Source organism: Thamnophis sirtalis, unplaced genomic scaffold (genome assembly GCF_051295495.1).
Source record: "Thamnophis sirtalis isolate CommonGarterSnake01/CBP01778 unplaced genomic scaffold, rThaSir2_p1.2 scaffold_14, whole genome shotgun sequence".
Taxonomy (NCBI): Eukaryota; Metazoa; Chordata; class Lepidosauria; order Squamata; family Natricidae; genus Thamnophis; species Thamnophis sirtalis.
Genome location: NW_028261394.1, coordinates 35,976,036 through 35,994,814, shown reverse-complemented (window position 1 = coordinate 35,994,814; position 18,779 = coordinate 35,976,036). Strand labels below are relative to the sequence as shown.

Sequence of the window (18,779 nt, the reverse complement as noted above, 5' to 3'; positions counted from 1 at the left end):
AGGGAGAAAGAAAAAGTATAACAGAGAGCTAAATAAAATGGCTACACATATGTCAAATTTGGGCTTGACATGGGAGACTGTGAAATCTAGTCCTGCCTTAGGCATGAAGCCAGCTGGGTGACCTTGGTTCACTCTGCATATCTCCAAGTTGCTAAGCTTGAAAAACACTTCTTTTTAAATTAAAAAAAAAACATTTTAAACTAGTAAACACAACAACAAAAATGAACACATAACTTAAAACAACACAGGAACTAAGCATTCCATCCTACAGCAGTTCCATATCAGTGTATATTGACAGTTAACATGACCCGACAAAACCGCGCACGACAACAGCGCGCCGACAAAACCGCGTTGCTAAAACCGCAACGTCATCACCGCAGCGACAACAGCGCAGCAACAGAAGGGCGCTTTACAACAGCGCAGCGACAGAAAGCCAATTTAAGTTAAGGTAATGGTTAGGGTTAGGTTTAGGGTTAGGTTTAGGGTTAGAGTTATGTTTAGGGTTAGGTTAGGGTTAGCTTTTGAAAGCTAGTAAAAGCATTTTGCTGAGCGCTTCGGAAGGTGCGGATTTGCCCTCCGTGGTTATGTCGGCGCGGAAAAGGGCTTTGTGGTTTTGTCGGTGAACCTACAATTAATGTTCCCCCTCCTATACATTCCAATTTTACATTTATGGTCCCCTTGTTTCTTACTCCTTTTCATGTACTGTTACTTAGTTATTTATACTTAGCCGTTTATATCAGACGATTGTTTTTCCTTTATCATATTATATATACTTTTGTTTTGTTAATCTATCTTAACTTGTCTTTCCTATCCCCTAGCCTATCGCTATATCCTAATTCTTCTACTATATCTTAATTTTACATTTACCTATTTCTTGTTTCTGTCATCTAACCGTTTGTACCATTTCCCCCAAACGAAATAGTATTCTAATTCCTCCTTTCCTTGTATTTCCTTCGTCAATTTATCCATCCAGTGAAAAACACTTCTATTTTGATGTCTTAGCTATTGCACCGAACTAACCTTATAGCACAACTGCAAAAGGATATTTAACCATTTCTGAGAAGATTCAGATGCCAGGAGTTTTCCATGCCTCTCCTTTCTATGTCCCTCAAATCCTTATCTCCCATCCTGTAAGGGTTTTTAATCAAGGGAGGGAGGGAGGGAGGGAGGGAGGGAGGGGAGAGAGAGAGAGAGAGAGAGAGAGAGAGAGGGAGAGAGAGAGAGAGAGAGAAACAGAGAAACAGTTTGGAAGTGGGCTGCAAAAGCATTGTTGGAGAGGTATGAAACCTAATACTTGGGGGGGGGGACTGATGCTTTTTTTAGGAACAGCAGTGCGCTTCAGTCTCAACTCGCTTCCCTCCTACTCAATCTGGAGGCTTGCATGGAATACAGGTTGACTAGGAGACCAATAACACCTAGATAATCCTGAAACAGCATCATACTACATCTCGCAGTCAGGAAATTTCTCCTTAATTCTAGGTTGGTTTTTCTCCTTGACTAATTTCATCCATTGCTTCGTGCTCTGCCTTCAGATGCTTTCAAGAATAAGTTGCCCCCCTCTTCTCTGTGGCAGCCCCTTAGATATTGGAACATTGCTGCCCATGTCCTTCTTATTAAATGAGACATATCCAATTCCTATAACTGCTCTTCCTAATCATCTTACTCAATCTTTTTTTCTGCACTCTTTCTAGAATCTCAGCATCTTTTTATATCTGAATTACACTTCAGAAATCTTATCACAGATCAAATAACTGCCACCATAAAAACCAGGATGGTGCGGTGGTTAGAATCCAGTATTGCAGGCTAATTCTGCCGACTGCCAGCAGTTTGATTCTCACCAGCTCAAGGTTGACTCAGCCTTCCATCTTTCCGATGGAGGTCGGTAAAATGTGGATTGTTTGGGGACAATGTGCCGATTCTGTAAACCGCTTAGAGAGGGCTGTAAAGCACTTTGAAGCTGTATGTAAATCTAAGTGTTATTGCTGTATAAAATACAAACATCCTCTCGCTTCCTCTCTACAACTTATCTAGAGAGACCGCCTGCTGCCAATTACCTCCCATAGACCCGTTAGATCGCACAGGGTCGGCCTCCTCCGGGTTCCGTCTACCAGCCAATGCCATCTGGCTACCACCCGGGGGAGGGCCTTCTCTGTAGCAGCTCCGGCCCTTTGGAATGAACTCCCCGTGGAGATTCGGACCCTCACCTCTCTCCAGGCCTTCCGGAAAGCTGTCAAAACCTGGCTGTGCCGGCAGGCCTGGGGTTGATGAGTTCCCCTCCCCTCTCGACTTGTATGGTTGTATGACTCTTATGTATTTTAATTACGTGTATTGTGTTTGTATCCCCTTTTCCCCTTTTGAGTTGTTCGCCGCCCTGAATCCCTCCCGGAGAAGGGCGGCATACAAATAAACTAAATCTTAATCTTAATCTACCCGAGCTTTTTGATTTGTTAGCACTTTTCTCCAGTCACCCTTTCTACATACGGGTATCAATCACAGTCTTTCTTACAAAGACAACATGTGCAATTACAAAGGCAGAATGGGATTTCCATTACCTTAAATTTTCTGTCCACAAACATAGGTCAGAGTTTTTTTTCTTAATATAACAAAGGCATAATAGAAAATAATTCCTTCAGAAACAGATCTCATCACAAATGGCTTCCCTAAAAGTACCATGAAACTGAAGAAGTGTAATCCAGTGCATTAGTACCCAAGAAAGATTTGGAGGATCCGATGTTGCTTTCTATTTGCGAAGTTGACAGGGAGGATTGCTCCAAACGCAATTCTTGGTGTAAAAAGGCAGAAGAGGAAGGAAGGAAGGAAGGAAGGAAGGAAGGAAAAGAAAAAGACAGGGAAAGAAAAGAAGAAAGAAAGGAAAAGACAGACAGACAGAAAGAAAAGAAAAAGAAAGAAAGAAAAAGAAAGAAATTTCAGCCCCAAATCTTTGGAAAACATCTCACTGAATTAAAGTGAGAATCAAACACCTTGCAATAGCTCAACGTCCCCCGGTGAGATGCCACAAGATTCTTGCAAGTCAATTTTGCAAAACTCCAGGCCTTTTTTAATTTTGTTGGAGGGGGAAGGAAAGTGTGAGATGACATAGTGTCTGGTGCCTAAATTGTAAATGGTATCTTTTCGGCTCGCAGACATATTTTCAGTGGGGAAAAAACTCTGTTAAGATTACAATAACTAACATCCATTTTTGTTTTCCAAATAACAATCCACTATATTTTTAGCCGGGGAGTTTAGCTACAGAGAGAAGGCAAAACCAGGTCACTTTTGGCTGATCATGTTTTGGGGATAGGCCAAACGTGAATTACAACTTCAGAGGGAACTAAAGTAAAACAAAATGTACCGGGAAAAAAGATTTTGAGCACAAGCCCAGAACTTCATTTTTGCACGGAGAATGGGGCACCACATCCTTGGGTGATGTCATTGGTGCCATCCCATAACTACTAAGGGCATCTGGATTTATCTCAATTGCAGGAAAAGCAACAGAAGAAGAGGGGGAACAGAACAGAAAAAGATGGGGAACCAGGGAAAAGAGGAAAGAAATTAAAGATAAGAAGGGATGAATCAGAGTATTCGAACAGATATATTTGTGGTTCGTTTGAATCATCTTAACTGTTGGGTTAAGACTGATTTTAGAGGAAAGATTTCAGAAAAAGAACCGAAGGATGGAACAGATCAACAACAAACTTGTTGAGTGAACATCCACATCTGTCCCAAAACACCCCAACTGTTTCTGGTGTTGGTGCAAAATTGGATAAGGTAGTTTGGTGGTGGTCGCTGTAAAGCTGAAACTCGTTGTCACCTCTGTTGCTTATTCCAGGGGTCTCCAATCCTGGCAACTTTAAGAGTTGTGGACTTCAATTCCCAGAATTCCATGCTGGCTGAGGAATTCTGGGAGTTGAAGTCCGCAAGTCTTCATGTTGCCAAGGTTGGAGACCTTATTATGGCTTATTGTTAGTGCTTTGCTTCTAAAGCAGCCAATGACGCCGGAAAATCTCCCATCCATCATTTAATAAGAAAAACTCACCATATCGGAGCTAGAGAAGTACAGATACTCCCTTATAGTCTTACAACTGTAAGGGAGCTTGGCCGTTAGGATTGCAAGTCATGCCAGTTGTAAAGTGGGTTACCCACATGATGAGCCCGAATTTACTATCTATTTTTTGCAGTGGTCATTAAGTGAATGAGGTGGTTATTAAGCCAACTGATGGTTGACTATGGAATAGTTTTGGGAAAAGTCAGAAGTAAATGTCGATTTTCAGCAATGAAGTAGTAAATCACAGTCACATGATTGCAGCATATGCTGATCAGTGCAAATGCCTTCACATGCCTGGCCATTAGAAATTCGGAACCAGGTTGTAAGTACAGGTAGTCCTCAATTTATAACCATTCATTTAGTGACGGTTCGAAGTTACCACGGCATTGAAAAAATGACTTAGGATCTTTTCCCACACAACTGCTGTAGCATCCCCAGGATCAAAATTCAGACTCTAGTCAACTGATGCATATTTACGACTGTTGTGTCCTGGGGTCATGTGATCATCTTTTGCGACCTTCTGACAATCAAAATCAACGGGGAAGCCTGATTCACATAACAACCAGGTTCCTAATTTAACAGTGATTCCAGAGGTGGTATTCTACCAATTCAGACCGGCTCGCCTAAAGTGGCTCGCCTAAAGCGGTCGCGGAAATCGTGGGTGGCTCCACCCACCCGCCCCGGCTCTACGGCATCCCATTTAGGCCTTTTTTCACCCAAAGCGCATGCGCGGAGGTGCGCGTGCTCACATTTGCGAACCAGTAGGGAAGGGAAGTGAATACGACCCCTGAGTGATTCCCTTAACAACTGTGGCAAGAAAGGTTGTAAAATGGAGCAAAACTCCCTTAACAAATGCCTCACTTAGCAACCTAAATGTTGTGTTCAATCGTATGTCGAGTACTACCTATAGTTTTTGCAACGTCCAGGGACCATCTGAAATATACCTCTTTTGGTAAGGCCCTGAGCAGAACAAATGTACCACAATTTGATATGGAACCACAAAATATTCCTAGTTCTTTTAAGCTACAACTGAAAAAGAAAAAGAAAAAGTGGTAAAGATATTTCCTGTCAAGAACAAAAAAAAAACCTGGTCTGCTTTCTCAAAAAAAAATAATCCTATTTCCCCTGAGAGAGAAATATCTGCCACCGAAGAAATGGCTCCCATTGGCTTCTTTCAGATCTGCCTAAATATTACATAACGGGATAAGGGTTGGCTTATTCCCTCAGGTGCTGGTTTCTGCCGGAAGCTTTTAGAAGCAACGTCTCACAGAGAGCCAAGCAAGGGTTAAGATGCTGTTTCTTCCTGCAAAATGATGAAAAGGTGGAACAGCCTCTGGGAGGAATTTCCCTGGAGATTTGGCCTAGAAGCGTGAGTTGCTGGAGAAACTGCTGAAGAGATGGGCATTTATTTATATATTTGTTAAATTGATGTTGCCATCCAACTCCACAGTCACTCTGGTTGGCATACAGTCAAGGCATTATGAAAATACGGGCAAAACATCCCAATTGTCCGGAGGAGAGAAAAAAATTTATTCTAAAATGGTACAATATGTAGGACCTACTCTACAAACTCAGTTTATAGCTGAACCTGTCGATCAGAAAGGTTGGCAGCTCGGCAGTTCGAATCCCTAGTGCCGCATAATGGAGTGAGCTCCCATTACTTGTCCCAGCTTCTGCCAACCTGGCAGTTCGAAAGCACTTAAAAAATTCAAGAGTCCCGATAGGAGTGGGCTGCATACACATTTTATTAAACTTCAAACTTCAAGTAGAAAAATAGGGACCACCTTTAGTGAGAAGGTAACAGCGTTCCATGCACCTTCGGCATTTAGTCTTGCTGGTCACATGACCATAAAGATGTCTTCGGACAGTGCTGGATCTTCAGCTTTGAAACGGAGATGAGCACTGCCCCCTAGAGTCGGGAATGACTAGCACAAATTAGCTAGTCTAATCCAAGGCCTGTGGGGAAAGTGAAATGTTCAGGTCTCTTTTAAATGTGGTGAAGGTGGGGACCAGGCAAATCTTAAGGTGTTCCAGAGAGCAGGTGCTATAACAGAGAAGGCCATGCTTCCTGGGTACTGTCAGATGAGGTTGCTGACTAGAAGAGACTAAGTGTGCGCCAATTCTGATCAACTGAGTTTTGGTCGCCACGATATAAAAAAGATGCTGAGACTCTAGAAGGAGTGCAGAGAAGAGCAACAAAGATGATTAGGGGACTGGAGGCTAAAACATATGAAGAATGATTGCATGAATTGGTTATGTCTAGTTTAATGAAAAGAAGGATTAGGAGTGACATGAAAGCAATCTTCCAATATCTTAGGAGTTGCCACAAAGAAGAGGGAGTCAAGCTATTCTCCAAAGCATTAAAGGCAGGACAAGAAGTAACGGTTGGAAACTAATCAAGGAGAGAAGCAACCTAGAACCAAGGAGGCGCTTCCTGATAGTGAGGACAATTTATCAGCGGAAAGAACTTCCTCCAGAAGTTGTGGATGCTCCAAAACTGGAGGTTTTTAAGGAGAAATTGGACAACCATTTGTCTGAAAGGATTTCCTGCTTGAGCAAAGGGTTGGAGTAGAAGACCTCCAAAGTCCCTTCCAACTCTGTTATTCTGAATTTTGGAAGTTTTCCCTAAAGGAAGACAGACAGTCCTTTAGACCCAAAGCCATGAAGAGTTTCATAATAGATAACCAGCTCTTTGAACTATGTCCGGAAGCCTTCTGGTCCAAAATTTATCAATTTTATACGTGTCTGCAACCACCTACCAGATTCATGGATTGGAGGCTGATTATTTGAGGGCCATCTGTCTTCCATGGTTTCTTGCCATCATTAAGGTAGGCAAAGTCAATGTCTATCAAACAATGCCATCTAACAGGACCTAGGAAGCGTGTCTTCTCTGTTGTGATACTAGCCTCCTGGAATAGCATACCCCCAGAAATCCACATAGCTTCCATTCTGATATGTTCTAGAAGTCCTTAAAAATATGGCTCTTTTCCCAGACTCTTTGGATACTTTAATGTGTCTGGAATTTGTGTCTGAACATAATATATTCTTCTGGCTTAGTAGTTTTTTATTTTATTTTAATTTTTCAGTTTAAGGTGCCCAGAATTGTTTTGGAATTGGGTGGCCTTAAATCTAAAAAAACAAATAAGAAAATTCCCAGCACTTAACAATGGACAATGAAAGATAGGCAAAACTTCCCTTAGTGACTTTGTAAGTAAGCATAAAGAGTTTCTGTCCCATTTGTGAAAATTTCACCACGTAGCTATTTTTCTTTGGACACAAAATCTAGATGCAATTTCTTTTCCAACAAATAATCAATAATTTGGGCCTTCCTAAGTCATTCCATGCAACGCATATTGAATTGGGAATCACATTTTAATTCCTTTGTTCACTAAGTCTGCCCATGTGCTACAGTTCACTTCCAACCTACATATTGAAATATCAGTGTAAGAGTCACTCCAACCAGCAGCTTCGTAGATTGGGTGATTAAGGTCTTGTTTGTACATTTGGAAGAAAGGGCCAGTCTCTGCATTCCACTTTTTATGTCTAAGACTTTGAAGTTCTCACAGGAATGTCCCTAGAGAACCTTGTTAGTTAGTTCCTGTAGCAGAAAACAACTGAGAAGGTGGGGCATCAGATATAAAGGACTGGCTAGTTACAGGAAGGTCAAGAAAACATGTGAAAGAATAGGCTGTTCAGCACTTGGAGAGCTCCAAGATAGGAGATGGCTTTGCAAATATTAGATAGTAAGTAGAACTTTCAGTCAATATGGTGCCCTTCTATCAAACTGCCAATTTTTAAATCTTTCACTTATTAATATTTTAAAATATTAAAAGGCACCTGGCTAGAGAACAAGAGATAGTGAATTCTAGTCGTGCCTTAGGCATGAAAACCAGCTGGATGACCTTGGGCCACTCACTCACTCTCAGCCCAACACACGTCACAGGGTTGTTGTGGGGAAAATAGGAGAAAGGCGAGTTATTTGGAATTGTAACAATTGTAAATAAATCAATAAAATAATTGTAGAAATGAGATTGGCTAACTTCAAATAGAACAGATCCATGGTTGAATCCACAGGGGACTGGCTAAAGCAGATTGAGGGGAAAGAATCATATCTGCCTGATCTCATCTGCAGTGGGCTCGGCCCTGTTGAAATCAAGCTTTTGAATGAATGAAACCTCAATAGTTCTGCAACTTCTGCCACTTTTGGCTTCAGCTGCTATGAGTGGTCACAGATCATCTTGTAAACAACGTGACCCTGACACTCTAATCGTGCCACAGAAAGAGGCACTATGGAGGGTTGAATTTTTGCCCTTCTAACAAAACCTGCACAAGGAAGATTTATTCTCAGCTCAAGAAAATTACTTTCGAATAAGGTGATTCTTCCAAGCAAGATTTCACATCATTCCACTCCTATAGACAGAATCTTGCCAAACTAAAGCAGTCTACTATCTACATCATAGGTGTCCAGTCCTTTGGCTTGCTGGGGCCACATTGAGTGAAGAGGAATTTTCTTGGGTCGCATATGAAAATGTATAACATACTTAATGTATATAAACCACGTAACAAGGTTAAAAATTTATGATCTTGTGGGGCCGCATTATTAGTTGTCCAAGGCCGCATGCGGCTTGCGTCCCACAGGTTAGTCACGCCTGATCTACATCAAGCACATACTCAGAACTATTAAGGAGGAGCTATCTTCACCCTCTTTCTCTCACACAAATTATCTCTACTGAGCTGTCTCTTACTCCTCTGGAATCCTCCTGAAAATCGGGCCCACTATATTCCACCACATAAACTCTTAAACCTTGGCACATTACTTACAGAGACTGAAATAACTGCCACTGGTTCTAATTTGGATATAACTTCCCAGAAGCAGAGAAAAGTGGAAGAAAAGAACTGAAAGGAGAGAAAGAGAGAGAAAGAGAAGAAAGGGAGGGTTTAATACTTTGCCTTTGTTTGTGTAGCAGATGTTAACTGGTGGTACATAACATTGTGGAAAGTACACCTGCTGAATTTACTAGCCAAATTTTGGAAATTCATTATAAACATCTCCAGCCAAGTGACATCAAATCCAGCTATTTCAACAAAAGGAATCCCTCCACCCTTGAAAGATTCCTCGATCAGTAAGAAACATATACAGCTTTCTGATCTCCAGAAGGGAAGTACCACATCTTGGAGAAGAACATGTGCTTTGCAGACGGAAAGGTTCAGGTAGGCCCAGATGTGACTAATAAAACAGACTGATATGAAAATCTGGACAATGCCCTGCAATCAGATTAGGAATACTGAGTTGAGATGGATTGCTGGTTTGTCTCAAGGTAAATCTTTTGCACTTCAAAAAAAACAAGCCCCCCCCCCACGTTTGCATGAATTTATCCAATTTCCACACACCAAATCCACAGGCAAAAGGGAATTAAGACATGCACACATATTCACTCTTTTTAAAAAATAAAATAAGTAGGGTAATGTTAAGGAAAAGTGCCACACCAATGCTTTTTTGGAAACAAAGCATTCAGGAAGAGTAGACAACCATTGGAAGAAGTGGACAGAAACCCCAGTCAACTGTCCCCACTCCATATTTTCAAGCTGACCAGGAAATGGGTCCAAACAGAGTTAAGATTCGGAATACAAGAAACAGCCTTAGGTTTGTCCATCCTGGTCTCTTTTCTTGAAATCTTTTTTAGTTTAGCAATTTCTACAAAAAGGTCTACCCTTCCAGACTAAACACCCGCTTCCAACCAGCTTTAAAAGTGATTACACAGCACTAACTTGATCCCAAGGTTTGGTATTCTGAATCTTGATGGACTGCCTTGGATTTGGCTAGGAAGTCAGCACTCACAAACAATAACCTCCTCACCCCCCCCCATAAAAAAACCCTATTCATTTTAAGCCAAGTTAGTTAGTTCTGTTTGCCTTCTGGTTTCTGTTTTGCTGGAATCCAAACACCAGGCAGGGATTCACATGTAGATATTTCCCCAGTCTTTGAGTCAGACCTCAAACTGAGCAGAAGGCTCTAGCTTCACTCTTCCAGAAACTCCATGCCCTGAGAAAGGGACAGCAACAGAAACTTCAAGCCTTCCACATTCTTAAAAGAGGCTGGGTTTTTTGGGGGGACGGGGGGGGGGGGGAAGAGATGAACCAGAAGCCATACACACCCAGATTTTCTTGATGCACAAGCTTCAGGAATTAAGCCTTCTCCCCACCCCCTCTCCCATTGTTTGGATGGAGAGGCATGGGAGGAAAATGAGATTGGAAGGCACCTGCTTCATTGTTCAGAGAGAGGGAGAGAGACAGAAAGAGGGAGAGAGAAAGAGAGGGAGAGAGAGAAAGAAAGAGAAAGGGGGAGTGATAAAGAGAAGGGAGAGAGAGAGAGGAGAGAGAGACAGAGAGAAATAAATAGACAGAAGGAGAGAGGGGGAGAAAGAAAGAGAGGGAGAAAGAAATAGAGAGGAGAGAGAGAGAGAGAGTGAGTGGTTGCATCCCACCCCTGGTTTCTGTCTCTTCAACTTTAGCCCTTACTTTCCACCCAATAAAGTGAAACCGAAGAGAGTGAAATCCGGGTTGGTTCCTGCATTGTCTTCTTTGTCAAGGGATGGGGAAGAAAGGAGAGAGCCGAAAGACAATCTCCCCTCCCCACCCCTCCTCCATCCACCTCTGCATACATACGTGCGATGGGCTCGCCACGATCCCGAAGTTTCCCCCCCTGCTGCGGACTTCCTCGGGTCGACGAGGCGGCTTTCCCCACAGGACCGCCGGAGGCATGGTGAGCCCAGCAGACTTTGCCCGGAGTGGGGAGGGGGGTTCTCCCTCTTCCCCCACTCGGCCCCAGATGTTTCCACGGAGAGGACCGCGAGCCAATTCACCGGAACCGCTGCAGGCTACACAGCACACGCGGGGAAGGTTTTTTTTTAGAAAGTAGGGGGGGGGAGAACGCGCGCTCCCGCCCGCGCGCCCACCCACCCCCTGGATCCCCTCGTGCAGCTCAGCCCCTCCTCCCCACTCTCCAGCCAGACAATGGCTCACCCCGCCCTAAAAGACTTCTCCGCTTTGTGGCAACAGCAAGGGGGGGGGGCAGAGCTTAAAGCTCTCCGCGCCCCCTCCCCACCCCAGTCCGGTGGGCAGTTGGAACAAAAGGCTTTGGCTTCTCTTAAAACGCCGACTTGGGGGGAGAAGGTCCCGAGGGCGCCCCTTGGGAAGTCAAGGCGTTTGACTAACTCCAGCAGAGCCGATCGTGGAAGGTGGGAAGCCCCTGCCCTCCCCAGGCGGGGCTACATCCTACACCCCCCCCCCGTTGTCTCCTCCCGGGGAGTCGCCCTCCAGCGCCCCAATCAGGGAGCGGCAGCCGTGGGTGGGGGGAGAAAGGAGAGGAGGGGAAGCAGCCACCCGGTCAGCCCTCCCTCGCCCACCTTCTCCTCCTCCTCTTACCGGAGCGCATCCAGCAAGAGGCCTGCCTCCTCTCCATGCGGGCTCGCCCAGCGCCTGGGTCGCTCGGACCGGAGCAGCGGAGAACAGGCGACGGTGGTGCAATAAGGTTCCTCCTGGGACTTCTCCAGGGCGGCGGCTCTCCAAACAGAGCGGACGCCCGGGAAAGATGCTCCTGGGGCGGCCAGCCGTGTGATGCAGCGGTGGGAGAAGCGGAGAGCCATCCGGCCGGGCAAAGGGAGGGTGGGGGTGGGTGGGCTCGGTTGCGTCCCAGGCAACCGGGCCCCGCCGCTGCCCCCATCCCGCTTTGCCGAAGCTGGAGGAACAAAGGAAAGCCCCCCCCCCATCGCTTCCCCTTTCCCGGGCAAGAGAAGGGCCATCTTGAGTTGGCCATCTGAAGCTGGAATGCCGCGAGTTTGCTTGGGTGCCTTGGCTCCTCTTGCGCTTTAACTGGAGCCGAGCACAGCTTGGCTTGGGTTTAGGACCACGTGCGAATCTTCTTTGAGGTGGTGGTGGAAATGGAATGGAGGATGGGAAGGGTTGCTTTTTTGTGTGTGCACTGTATTTTGTTGTTGTTAGTTGCAAAGTCATGTCCAACCCATCATGACCCCATGGACAATGTTCCTCCAGGCCTTCCTGTTCTCCACCATTCTCGGAGTCCATTTAAGTTCAAGCCAACTGCTTTGGTGATTCCATCCAGCCACCTCATTCTTTGTCGTCCCCTTCTTCTTTTGCCCTCAATCATTCCCAGCATGAGGCTCTTCTCCAGGGAGTCCTTCCTTCTCATTAGGTGGCCAAAGTCTTTGAGTTTCCTCTTCAGGACCTGGCCTTCTAAAGAACAGTCAGGGTTGATCTCCTCTTGGACTGACCAATTTGATCACCTTGCAGTCCAAGGGACTCCACTCAATTCAGGTACTGATTGTTACACCTGGAGAGCGAGGAAGATCCCCCTGGATCTGATGGGAAATGCCCAGCTGCCTTGTGGATTGGATACCTGAGATGATGTCCTTATAGGCCAGGATGTGTCCTGGCCATAATAACACCTGGTTACTCCTAAGCAAGCCTAGCATTTTGTGCTAATGACAAGAGGCCTTCAAACTTGGCAACTTTAAGGCTTCTGGACTTCAACTCCCAAAATTCTCTAGTCAGCTATGCTGTTTTAAAGTCTTAAAGTTGCCAAGTTTGGGGACCCCTGTGCTAATCCATCAGGCTGTTTTCTTTTTTGATTCACTTGGATTAAATGCATTGTATGAACCCAGTCATGGTGTTCCCTTATTAAATAAGTCCTGTTGTTCTGTTTTCCAGCTCAGGAGACATATTAAGCAAAACAAACCCCAATGGATTATTCATGAGATTCATTCATTCATTATTCATTAAATCCATTAAGCTTAATTTCAACATTTTTGGGGGCCTGCATGGTCCCTCAAAGCAGTATCTCTGAGATTGTGGTCTCAACCATGATAGTCTGTAAATGACAGCTTTAGGGAATCATATAGGTAGCTTAGTGACAGATGAATCTGGTTAGGAAAAAAAAAGTTGAAAGGGTTAAAAGTTATGATAGGTAAAGGTGTGCTAGTCATTCCCGACTTTAGGGGGCAGTGCTCATCTTTGTTGAAGAGCCAACGCTGTTGGCCAAAGATGTCTCTGTGGTTATGTGGCCGGCATGACTCAATGCCGAAGGTGCATGGAACACTGTTACTTTCCCATCAAAGGTGGTTCCTATTTTTATACTTGCATTTTTTACGTGCTTTCGAACTACTAGGTTGGCAGAAGCTGGGACAAGTAACGGGAGCTCACTCCATTATGCAGCGCTAGGGATTCGAACTGCCGACCTTTCTAATTGACAAGCTCACTGTCTTAGCCACTGAGCCACTGCATCCCTGTAGATTTAGGGTTTAGACATCTCTGTGGTCATGTGGCCGGCATGACTAAATGCCGAGGGCGCCTGGAACGCTGTTACCTTCCCACCAAAGGTGGTCCCTATTTTTCTGGAACACAAAAAAACCAGGTGTTAATAGGAAACGGTGTCAGTTGCTGCAGTAGAATTATAGAGTCTTGTGATACCTTAAAATAGGAGTGGGGAAAGAACCTGATTCCATAGGGGATAATAAATCACGAGGCAGAACTTTGTCTATTGTAAAGAAGGATTTTTGGGGGGGACACAAAGTCTTTCAGCACTCGAGGAGATGTCCCAGAGAAGAGAGAATTGATTTCTTCTCCAAAGCTCCTGAGGGCAGGAGAAGAAGTAATGAGTGGAAGCTTGTTAAAGGGAGATCCAACCTACAAGTAAGCAAAAGTATCTGACAAGGAAAACAATCAATGGTCTAGCTTGCCTTCTGGAATTGTGGGGTTTTTCAAAAATAGACAACCATTTGAAACCTCCAAGTCCCAGCTCTCTATGATTCTAACTTCTATCTCCTTTCTTGCTATGCAACTGTCTTTTCTCTCCTTCTTTCATCTCCTTTCTGCTTCTTCCATGGCTTCTGCTGGGAAGGCACAGCTCATCCTTGGCAGATGTTTGAATTGATCTCATACGAAGCACTTTGGGGATTAGCTCAAGAGCCATAAGCTGTCCATCTTTCCCACAAACAGCAGCCGATTTATTGCAGTGTTGCATAATAGTTAATGGGATAAAGTCATCAAGCACACGGTTATCCTTTTCATCCAAGGCTTCGACAGTTCCAAACTCATGTGTTTTGAACCGACAAGATGGACCACCTCATCTTCTTATATGTAAACTGTCAACCGGGTCATTGCTCCTTGAATCAAAATAAACTTGGGCTCCTCTTGCTGGAGATCATCCTAAGCCAATGATGGTGAACCTTTTCAGAGATCGAGGGCCCAAACTGTAAACCCAAACCCCACTTAGTTATCGCAAAGGGCCACGCCGGCAATTTAACCTGAATAATGAGGTTTTACGACCTAAAATAATGATAAACAAGGCTGAGTTCGGCTAATTGTTCTAAAAACAAATGTGATAAATGCTGGCCTGATGTTTCCCCTTCGCATTGAGTAGACAGGGCTGAAGCGATGCAGGCTGGCTCTTACCTTTGCCATTTTCCACGGGCCAGATCCAGGGGTGGGATTCAGCCGATCCAGACCAGTTCCTGCTCTTTTCCATCATATATCCCCTTTGTTTGAAGCCCAGCTGATAGCCGTGGCAGAGTGGATTGCTACGCCTCAGCTGTTTCACTCACCCGGGCTGCCATAGAAGGTAAGTTTTAGAGCTGCTTTCAAATACACCGGGAGCGTGTGGAGCGGGCATTTGGCATGTGTGTGTACCAGTGGTGGGTTCCGGATCATGTTCCAACCAGTACAGCTGCTCAGTGGAGCATTGCACAGTTTCTATACGTGACGCGCATGTGCGCAGAAGCACCGAAGACTTAAAAGACCAGTAAGGAGTTCGGGCGGGTGGATGAGCCCTCCAGAGCACCGTACCGGAATGGTATCCGGTGCTCCGGGCAGGCTCCAGTACACATACTGCCTGCAACCCATCACTGGCATGTACTAAGCACCTGTGCATGCACAAACCGTGCATCTCAGCAAACAGATGTTACTCTGGTTGAATCCCACCAGTGGCTGGATCCAACCACATTGAGGGCTGGATCTGGCCCGCAGGCCTCGTGTTTGACACCCCTGACTTAATTCAAACGGATTGTACTCCATGTGTACATTAAGATTCAGGAAAAGCTGTGCATGGAATCACCTAGCACTGATACAGCAGCTCCCCCTTAATTAAAGGCCTCGGAGGAGGCCTGTCTGCAGATGCAGCCATCTAAAATCTACAGGGGCTGTGAAAGTCTGAAATGCGGAAGCCAGCACATCTGGATTGGGTGAACAATAGAAAGCTGTCTATTCAAACTACGGAAAAGGAAGCAGCAAAGCAAGCGTTGAAGGCAATCCCTTTCCTCCTCACATTGTTTCTGGAGCTGAGCACCATCTGGTGTTCAGTTCCCTTATCCTGCAAAAATGCTGACGGCCCTGAAGGCTCAGACAAAAAGGCCATTTTTGATGGATTACTCAGGGAATTGATGATGTTGAACTTTATGATTTATGTTCAAGTAATGGAGCAGGGGGGAGGATTAGGCAGAACAGTGATGCTCTAAAGGTTTTTTTTAAATAAGCTTTTTAGCATGGAAAAGAGGATATCTGAACAAAACAGGACAGCGCTTTGCAAAACAAGGCAGTCATGTTTATAGGTAGCAAAAGAGCTATAAAAATATTTTTAAATGGAAACATTAAGTATTCCATTTTATGCGTTATTATGGTCAATGATCATAAATAACGATCCATCCTGTCTTGAAGATAAAAGAAATCGTGGCTTGTCTGACTCAATGGTTTCATTTTTCTCTCGTTCCCTTGTGATCTCTTGTCTGGACTACTGCAATGCTCTCTACGTGGGGCTCCCCGTGAAGAAGCTGTGAAAGTTTGGCAGAATGTGACAGTATGAGTAGTAAATGGCATTGGTTATTCAGCGCTTGTGACACCATTACTCCCATGAGCTGCATTGGTTGCTATTGTGTTCCTGGGTGCAATTTAAGATGCTGGATGTTTTCTCGGCTTGGGATTGGGTTACATGAGGGACTGTTTCTCCCCAGCTGTTTCTATTTGTCCAGGTGGGATAGACATAACTTGGGTCTCATTGACTAAGGAAGTGTTCTGATCTAGGCTTCCCCAAAAAGCATGAAATAGATTCCTGGTCCCGACAAAACCTCTTTTATTAAACAAATGTGAATTCTTCTCATTCACATTCAGCAAAGGCCTGGCAAACAGTCTTTCAAAGGCGAATTTATGACTACAGACCTTATCTATCTTGGAAAGCTGCCATGTAAATAGTTTCCAAACGCAGTGCTGTGCAAGGAAAGACTTGGCACAGAGTCTCTGAGATTCACAGACAGATCTTCGCACTCCTGAAATGAATGAACGAATTGTTTCCTGCACTGCCCTTTTGCTCTTCTTTTATTTCCTATGGGAGGGGCCATTCACCATCCACCTGTGGCTTTACTCCCAAGTTGACCCTGATTTCTTAGCTGTTCTTTTTTTCTGGCAGCTCTGCGCATGCGCACACTGGGAACAGGCTCCAGCTGTTGCTCTGCCTCACCGCTGTCTAGCTCCGAAGGCAGCTGAGAACTGCCAGAGGGCCCTGTCTGCATCTCTGTCTCCAACGCTGAACCCTCCTTCGAGCCTTCCCCAGACTCCAGGATTGGCCCATATTCTCCCCAACCTCCTCACTGTACGACTCGGCTGCCAGCTCCACTGGATGCTTGCTGGGCCACAACAGGAAGGGGATAGGGTTCTCCAGCCAGCATGGGTGTTGGAAGTCCACAAGTCTTAAAGTTCTCAAGTTTGAGGACCCTGGAGAACAGGATGTCCCATCCTATTGAAGAACAGGATGTCCCAGACTCTGCTAGCCATTAGGAGTTGTGGGTTCTCCATCAATAGAGGTTTTCAAAAATAGACAACCATTGGAAACCTCCAAGTCCTAAAGATCTGACTCAGGGTCCAGGTTGTGGATCCCGAATATATGCAGGGACCTATTTCTTGATTAATTCAGCAATTATGATGTGTGATTTATTTTTGGTTGTTATGTATTTTAATTTTTTATATTGTTGCAATTGTTTTAATTTTGTGCACAGCCCAGAGTCACTCGTTGAGATCAGTGGTCATATAAATGGAATAAATAAATAAGACAAGAAAATAAATTCCTGGCTTGCCTCTCTTTCTACTGCAATTTTTGCAAGAGTTGGCTCTCAGACCAATATTCTTTGAAAGAACCTGGGGTGCAAATAAACCAGAGCTGTAGACTGTTATTATTATTATTTTTAAAAAGACTTCCTCGCCAGTGCGGGAAGAAAGCTGTGAGAAAGAGACTCAGAAAGTCTCACTCCAAAGGTACACCTGTATATTGGTCCTAGTTCACTTGCTAGAATTCAATCACTTCCATCTTAATCTTTCTAAAGAGAATTGGGAGAGATTGGTGCTTGGAGAGAGAGAGAAAAATCACTTTCAATTCAGACAGCTATCAAAGGTCTGGGACTTTCGTTGTTTTGTAGAAAAGGGAGATGAGCAAATTGCCTGTTCTTGCTTGCATCAAATGTCAGCTTTTCTAGTCAGCTCTTCTTCTCTTTCCCTCTTTCCCTCCCTCCCTCCCTCCCTCCCTCCCTCCCTTCCCCTCTCCAATTCCTTCCTTCTCTCTCTCTTCCCCCACTCTCTCCCTGTTCAACTCCCTCTCCCTTCCTCCATCTCTCTCTCTCTCTCTCCAACCCCCTCTCTCTTCCTCCATCTCTCTCTCCCCCTCTTCCTCCCTCTTCCTCCCTCTCTTCCCCTACTCTCTCCCTCTCCAACCCTCTCTCTTCCTCCATCTCTCTCTCCCCCTCTTCCTCCCTCTTCCTCCCTCTGTTCCCCCACTCTCTCCCTCTCCAACCCTCTCTCTTCCTCCGTCTCTCTCTCTCCAACTCCCTCCCTCTCCCTCCCTCTCCAACTCCCTCTTTCTTCTCCCCCCCTCTCCCTCTTCAATCCCCCCTTTTCCTCCATCTCTCTCTCTCTCTTTAAATTTTGTCTTGCATTTTTAGAGGAAAGATGACTTTCAGCATTCCCCGGAACTAGGTCAAGCCACCTAATGATTATTGTAGAGGGTGTTCCAAGGGAAGATTAATCTGCTGCTGCTTATCTGATCTACCTTATCTAAGATGCCAGATGTCAACAATTATTGCATAAGAAAACAAGTAAAGAATCTCACAAGTCAACCTTCATTTGGGACTGTTTAGTGGCTGCAGTGTGGATGTGCCTTCTTCTAGGATATTTTTCTCTCCCCCCCCCCCTGCCCAATTGACTACTTACAAACCTAGCACTTTCTGAAAGATGTTCTGAGCAGAATCAGAAATGCCTTCCTGCTATGACATGGTCCTCAGTACATGCCTTGGGGATTTTTACTCCTAGTAATTAGCTTAGGAGTTCCCAATAGTCATAGATTTGTGATTCTCTGATATCTGGAGGAGAAGGAAGAACTCCTGTGGTGTCCCAGGATGAATTAAAAACATCTACAACTGAAGCCATGAGTTGAAAGTTTTTTTTAAAAAATGATCATGTTATTAGGGAAAGGTACGCTGGAACCATCGGATCAGAAATGTACTCTAATGCGCTCTTTACATTTGCAAGTGCCAACTACATCCTGAGAAAATACCCCATTTTACAGTACCTGTAAGGAAAAAATAATTTGCAAGGAGAAAATAAGGTAGTTTCACAGTTAATGAGGCTGTTCACTCTGGGTAGTTTCCTGCAGCAGCTGAAATGCTTTAGATGTCTTTGAAAA

At 44.7% G+C, this 18,779-nt stretch overlaps 1 protein-coding gene across 6 annotated transcripts in view; it reads left to right on the top strand.

Moving 5' to 3' along the window:
• TK2 (thymidine kinase 2) overlaps positions 1-18,779 on the top strand; it is a 116,216-nt gene that overhangs the window by 55,240 nt on the left and 42,197 nt on the right. Inside the window, exon 11 of one of the 6 annotated variants that reach the window (XM_087729510.1) lies at positions 18,040-18,219. The exons of 3 other annotated variants lie outside the window; for them this stretch is intronic. In XM_087729510.1, coding sequence (XP_087585636.1) covers positions 18,040-18,087 — 48 coding nt within the window. In that variant the 3' untranslated portion in view covers positions 18,088-18,219. Of the gene's footprint in view, positions 1-5,272; positions 5,315-9,012; positions 9,149-18,039; positions 18,220-18,779 lie in introns of those variants that run through there. 2 more of the 6 variants (XM_087729514.1, XM_087729512.1) reach the window with 2 other exon arrangements.